General features: G+C 52.1%; 1 protein-coding gene across 1 annotated transcript; it reads left to right on the plus strand.

The window, feature by feature from the left end:
• Window positions 1-640: 640 nt before the first annotated feature.
• On the plus strand, window positions 641-6,859 carry MLKL (mixed lineage kinase domain like pseudokinase). Its single transcript, XM_057376431.1, has 10 exons — window positions 641-1,868; window positions 2,058-2,171; window positions 2,272-2,446; window positions 2,549-2,646; window positions 2,770-2,905; window positions 3,426-3,510; window positions 3,913-4,061; window positions 4,262-4,311; window positions 4,792-4,932; window positions 5,985-6,859. Exons 1-10 carry the CDS (start codon window positions 1,412-1,414, stop codon window positions 6,035-6,037), a joined length of 1,458 nt encoding a protein of 485 aa, XP_057232414.1. The 5' UTR covers window positions 641-1,411; the 3' UTR covers window positions 6,038-6,859.

Here is a 6,859-nt window from a genome sequence, read left to right on the forward strand (position 1 = left end):
CTGCTGACGAAGCCGCCTGCAAAATATCCTGTGCTCCCAGCAGAGGTCAAGCGCTGTTTCCAGCACAGGTGCCCGCAGCCTGCTCCTTTGGTGCTGGGATTCCTGGGGCTCAGAGATGGGAGAAGAGCAGGGATGTGCTCCAGAGGGTCTTGCTGCTGGTGCAGGAAGTTCAGCAGGACACAGAGCCCTTGCTGTGGGTGTTACAGTGCCCTGGGAAAACCTTCCCYCAGCTGACAGCAGGGCAGAACGGTTGTGGAGCTCAAAATAGCAGAAGTATCAATACATGGGGTCACAACCTCCCCATCCCCTTCTTCCCACTGCACTTCCTGTGGGCAATTCCTTCTTCCACCAGATAAAACCCAGCACGAGGGCATACAGGCCTTGGGGATACCCCAAATGACTTTACTGGAACCAGGAGTCGTCGCATCGTGGGAAGTTGCAGGGGGTTGCACAATGTCCCTTCCGCTGTGACGCCCTTTTAAAGCCGTGCTCATCCTGCCATGCCACTCCAGTTTGCAGAAGCAGCTGAGGTCAGTGAAGCAGGAGCAGGTAACAGCCGGTTACTCTTGGTAAGTGGACAAGATTCTTCCTCAGGGACCGTGCTGGAGAGAGCCTGAAGGGGAYTGGAGAGTGGCTGCTGCTGATTTCTGGTTGTGTTTCAATCTTATTTTCAGCCTGTAGAGCACGGTACCCTTCTCTTAGCTCTGGCTGCATCCATAGTGTGGGTGGCTGCTGCTAATTTCCCTGCAACAGGGGTGGTTTTCTGTCCCCACTACCTGGATGTAGGCTGGGGGGCAGGGGACTATCCCAATGGGGATGCTGAACTCATAGAAAGAGCTTAATTTAAAATCTGAAGTGACTAGAACAGAGCTACGGAGAGATAATATGGAGAGCCTGGGATTGTTGGGGCTGTGAAGATGAAAGTCTTTATTAGATGAGTGACCACAGAGAGAGACATTGGGTMGAAATCAAAATAGATTTTTACAGTCAAGGATGCGGGCTCTGCGGGCAGGACCCCACCGTGATGTGGGGCCAGAGTCAGGAATGCTGCCCAGGGATGCTCCTTGTGTCACTGATGTCCCTGCTTCTCTGGGTGGGAGCTCTCTGGGATGGCTCATGCTGAGATAATGTACATAAATCAAGCCAAAACAACTCTTGCTAATGCAGAGAAAGATGTGCTACCAATGTCTCTCTGTGTGTGCCTGCTCCAGGCTGCTYGAGCAGCTGCAGTGCCGGGCAAAACAGAGAAAGCAAAGCAGCTGGAGCTGTGAGGGGCTATGGGAGGACGGTGTGCCATGTCAGGGCTGTTCCTCAGGGTGGAAGGCGTGGAAGAGCTGTATCCAGCTGGTCTCCAAACAGCAGCAGACACTGCCAGCCCACATCCCCAGTGGCCAAGCCCTTTGCTGCAAGCATGGACATCGTGGAGAGGGTCTTCTCCGTGGCCCAGGCCATTCACGCCCAGTTTGAGCAGGTGAAGTGCTGTAAGCACCAGTGCCAACGCCTCGTGGAACGCATCCAGATCCTGCTGGAGCCTGTCAGGATCCTCAGGGCTCAGCCAAAACAGCACATCTCCCAGCACGAAGAGGAACTGCTGAAAAAACTGCTCCAGACACTGGGGGAAGCCCAGAAACTGGTGATGAAATACAGCCAGGCCAGCTGGATCCAGAAGTTCCTGCGAGCCCGAAATGCTGGTGAGGAATTTGTCTGGGTGAATGAAAGCCTGGAGGACATTGCCCAGGGGCTCTCRCTCCTGCTGCAGGCAGAGCAGAAGCAGGCTTTCCTGGAAGCTTTCCAGACAAAGATATGTCGCAGGCAGGATGCTGAGGACCTGAGGGATGACAGAGCTTTCTTGGAGCAGGTGATTGCAAGTAAGTGCATTTAACGAACCCTCTATCCCTGAGACTGGTGGTTTGGCCCTTCCCTCCAGCTGCTCCAGCTGCTGCCCAGCTCTGGCTGGTCACGGAGAGCCAAAGGGACATTTAAACTGTGAGAAAAACAAACCACACAGTCCTGCTTGTTCATCCAGTGACCCAACCTTTGCTTGTTTCTCTCCCCAGGTACCGAGGAGCCYGAAGATGTGGCTGGGGAGATCTACATCGACAGGCAGTGTATGGAGAGCAAGGTAGACTGGATGCAAAGTGAGCTGAGCAAAGTCATTCGTGAGATGGAGCGTAAGTCAGTGTCACACCACCTGCCCCCTGTGCAGTGTCCTTTCCCCCCAGGCCCTGCCTAACGTGTCCCTTGCTCCCTTCTGSCACATGGCTGGAGCAGGCTTGAAGAAGGTCAACGTTGGTAAAAGAGAAGACATCACTGAGATCAAGCGGGACCACCTCACTTTCCACAGGCACCTGCAGGACACYGAGAGCTATGACCTTTATGAGGGCGAGTACCTCAAGTATCCTGTTGCCATCAAAACCTTCAAGAGGCCACTGACCACAGATATAGTGTGAGTTGTCCTGGGTGGGAGCAAGTGTGCCCCCCAGAAGTGTGGCACAGCACCATGTCAAGCCTTGTTCCAGATATCTCACCATGCTGTCCTTTTCCACAGCAAGGTGAGAGACATCTTTGAGAAGGAGATTCAGACCTTGAAGAAGTTTGAATCTCCAAACATCCTGCGCATGTACGGGATCTGCATTGAGGAGAAYGGTAGGGGTGTCACAATAATGTCACCCTTTTCCTCCCTTGCCTGTCCCCAGCACTAGCTGGTGGCAGATGGTTTGTTGTCCYCTCCCAAGAGGTGGCACAAGGCAGGATGCTTTTGCCTTGCAGACGGGAGCCCCTGCTTCTCCATTGTCATGGAGTACTGCAAGCATGGGACACTGCGGGATGTGCTGAACAAGCAACGGCATCTCTCCTGGGACATCCGCATTCGGATGGCCCTGGGAGCTGCCAGAGGCCTCTACAGGTGAGCTCCTCTAGGAATCAGTGAGTAAGCCCACCCGATGATCCAGAAGCTGTGAGCAGCTTCCTGGTATCTCAGAGTAAGCAGTGGTATCCTGTTAGACACTGTTTCCCAGTAACACCAGTTTGGGACGCTGGGATGGGAGGGTGGTGAAGAAGTAGGTAGTGGATTTRGATGCAGTAGCACCCGTCTACCCTGGTACATCTGGCTTCAAGCCTGCAAAGGCCTGGAAGGCAGAAATCTCCTTCCCCAGATCCACTGGGCAGATTTGGAAGCACCCAAGAGCATGCCCAGCTCTCCTTACAGGTCCTGGTCATCCACAAGGCTTGTTGTTTTGCCCACAGTGGCTCTTCCAGCACCTGCTGGAAAGGTTGGCCTGGCAGGGATGATCCACCAAGACAGGCAGAGAGCTGCTGGCTTCTCTGGATGCATGTCAGTCATTCCCTCCATGGCAGGAGGGAGCGCTGAGAAGGGAATGGGTCCATCATCATGATGTCTTGCCATTGGTKCCGTCCATCTGCAGGTTGCACCAGACCGGGGAGAAGTCCCGACTCCATGGCTGCATCTGCAGTAGCAAGTTCCTGGTGGCTGGGGATTACTGTGTGAAGGTAAGCACCACGTTTGGAGACTATGCTTTTGGCAGTTTTGAATGGTTTTGTGGATGTCTCCCTCCACCAACACTGAAGGGAATTGTGATGGTTCAGGATAAAATGGGTTAGTGCCATCTCCCCAGTCACCTTAGGCACTTAAACCTCCCTATCTTGGTCTTATCATTCAAAAGGGAGTGTTCCCAAAGCATCTACCCTGGGATGAGCTGAAGCTGGAGCAGTTCACATGCCTTCACCTCTGGTATTGCTTGCAGGAAGAGACTTGTTCTGAGCAACACACAGAGMTGCACACCAGCCTTTACTGCCCAGAGCATCTTGCTCTGTTTTCCCCATCTCAGGGCAGTACCCAGCTGCACCACAGGTTTCTAATTCTCTTTTTCTCTCTCTCATTCTCCCAATCAGCTGTCAGGATTTGAGCTGTGTGAAACAGAATCATCMATCAAGAGGAAAGCCAAGAAGACCTGGAAGCAAGTCTCTATGTTGGCTTACATCGCTCCAGAGATCCTGAAAGACATCAACTACCCTTACAAGAGGGCCTGTGAAATATACAGGTGTGTCTGTCCCTCCCAGGAGAGATGTGTGTGAGCAGGCAGGTGTCTGGCAGAGCAGMTGCTGAGCTGTGGAAGGAGGCCAGGTTTGATTGAACACATAAGCAAGTGTTTCCAGTTGGCACAGCCCAGCAGTCCTCTCCGTTAGAAGTGAGGAATACACGGTGGAATGAATGCTGAGACTCTTGCTTGTCTCCTTGCAGCTTCGGGATCGTTCTGGCAGAGATTGCAACCTCCAAAGTCCCATTTGAAGGTGAGACAGGAGTATCTGGTTCCCTGWGTAAAAGCCACACGGCAGTGTGGTTCCTGTCTGGCRTTGGATGCTCCCTGCTCCTTCCCTGATCATCCCACACAGGTCCCAGTGCAGTGCCTGGTGTGCCTGGCTCTGCATGACAGCTTCATCACTTCTCCTGGAACTCCAATATAGTAAAGGACAGCTTACAGCAAAGCAACAAGCTTAAACCGCAAACATGCAAATAATTTTCGTTTCTATTGGATGTTCCTGTGCATTTAAGCATAAAAACATCTTCTTGCTCTACTGGASCCTGACAGTGTCATGCCAAACATGGTGGGATTCATTGCAGATGGGGTTTGGGTCTCTTCCCTGCTGGCTTCTCCCTGCCATAGGCTGCAGACAGACTCTTGGCATGGCTGTGTGCTGGATTTCCTCCCCAGCACCCTCCTGTGGCAGAGGAGCTCCATCCTGACACTACTGTTTGTGCATGGCTTCTAGGCTGCACTCCTGAGGAGATTGTGGAGAAAATCTGCAACCACCATTACTGGGACCCTCTTGAAGAAGATTGTCCTGAAGACCTGAGGAAAGTCATTGAACAGTGCCGGGCCTTTGACCCTTCCCAACGCCCTTCTGCCGAGGGTAAGTGTCCTGGACATCTGCTCCACAGGCCTTTCAACCAGCTATTTCAGCAGTCAGTTTGCCTCTTATTTCCCAAATGAATTCACCCAGTTTTATGTTTTGGGATCCTGCCTTACTTTCCTTTTATTGCATTTTAAAATGCATTAATATTTATTTACCCATGCCATGACAGTAATCACCAGACTGTTTATTTGTTTGACATCACATAAAAATAGCTTTTTTGTCTCAGACAAGCACTGAACTGGAAGTAGGGGTCTGTGGGTTAAGCCTCACTCAGGTCCTGCAGATCCCATAAGCTGGAGGAGCAGCCACAACACTCTGCAGGAGCATTTCTTGCCTTGGGCTTTGAGCAGTAAATTGCAGTCATGGGCATCACTATGTGACAGGGTAGTTTTCACTGTCTCTGAAGCTAATTTGGGTCTGGTCAGATGAGGACAGAAACATCAGGAAAAGATAGAGGAACCTTTTGGTGTGTCTGAGGTCACAGAGATCATATCCTCCCTTTAGTTCCTCTGTTTAAGGGGAGAAAACTTCCTTCAGTCTCATCTACTCCATCCCATGGGACTAGATCCATAAAAGTGATGTGGGAAATGTGCACAAGAAACCATTGTGTGTGATGTTTCTGTTCTTACCAGCACCCCCCTCAGCAGACTGGCACAGGGAATTGCCCCGGCTGAAGTCAAAATGCCAAAATTTCATCAGAGACATTGGCAACGTCACACTGAGGAAATAGCATGGCTTTATTGCTTTAATATGACCTTAATCCAACACTTACCACTGCATGGTGCTAAGCTGGAAGGACAGCTTATTGCAGCTGTTCCTCAAGGGTTTTTCTGTAAACACGGCTACTTCTGTTTGGGTTCTTTGGGCTGTGCTGTCTGTTCAGGCCTGTCCCCTGCTAATCTTTGCCCGTTCACCCTGGCCTGAGGAGTGTGACTCTGTGTCCTGGTTGTTATTAGCAAAGGAAAGCCATCTTCTCCTCTGTTTAAAAAACCCAAACAGTCCTACAACAAATACTCTGTGYTGATTAATGCCATCCTTGGGTTTTGCAGAGATTGTGGACTCGCTGGCTGACCTGGAGAAAAGCAGAAACCAAGGAAGTTAACAGTGGAAAACGGGGCTGGGTGACCAGGAGCAGCAAGCCCAGTGTGCCACTTGCCCCATTTACCCTCACAGAGACTGATGGTTCAATACATGTGTGTTTGTTTTTGTTTTTGACAACTTCCCCTCGCCAAGGGGCTGTGCCTGGAATCGCCTTGGAGGCAGCTGGGGGTGATGGGACTTGAGGGGAGGCCGGCAGGAAACCTTGGGAGGATCAGAGGGATGGAACACAGCTTCTTTCGTGAGGAAAGGCTGAGGGTGTTGAACCTGTTCGGCCTTGAGAAGAGACGACTGAGCGGGGACCCCATCAGCATTTGAAGAGATGGACTAAGGATGGATGGAGCTCTGCCCGGCAATAAGGACAAGAGGAAACGGCAGAAAATATACACAGGAAATTCCACTTTAGTATGAGGAAAAACTTTACTGTGCACGTCATCGTGCATTGGGACATTACCCAGAGAGGACGTGGAGTCTCCCTCACTGGAGATATTCCAGAAGTATCTGGATGTAATCCTGTGACAGTGCTCTAGGACAATCCTGCTTGAGCAGGGAGTGGGGACCAGTTGACCCACTGTGGCCCCTTCCAACCTGACGCATTCTGTGATTCTCCTCAGYCCCTCCCTTGCCCTTGGGGCGCTGGGGCCCGGCTCCCCTGGAGCCCCTCCGGCTCGCCTTGGACTCCCCCCCGGTTCCCCCCCCCAAATCCTTTCCGGTTCCCCGCTGATTCCCCTCAGCTCCCCTGGGGGTTTCCCTTGGTTTTCCCGGGGCTCCCCCAGCTTCCCCCGGTTCTGCTAGGTTCCTCGCGGAGTTCCGCAGTTTCCCCGTT

The sequence above is a fragment of the Malurus melanocephalus genome, unplaced genomic scaffold (assembly GCF_030028575.1).
Source record: "Malurus melanocephalus ecotype Western Australia unplaced genomic scaffold, MMel_1.1 scaffold_279, whole genome shotgun sequence".
In the NCBI taxonomy this organism is placed as follows: Eukaryota; Metazoa; Chordata; class Aves; order Passeriformes; family Maluridae; genus Malurus; species Malurus melanocephalus.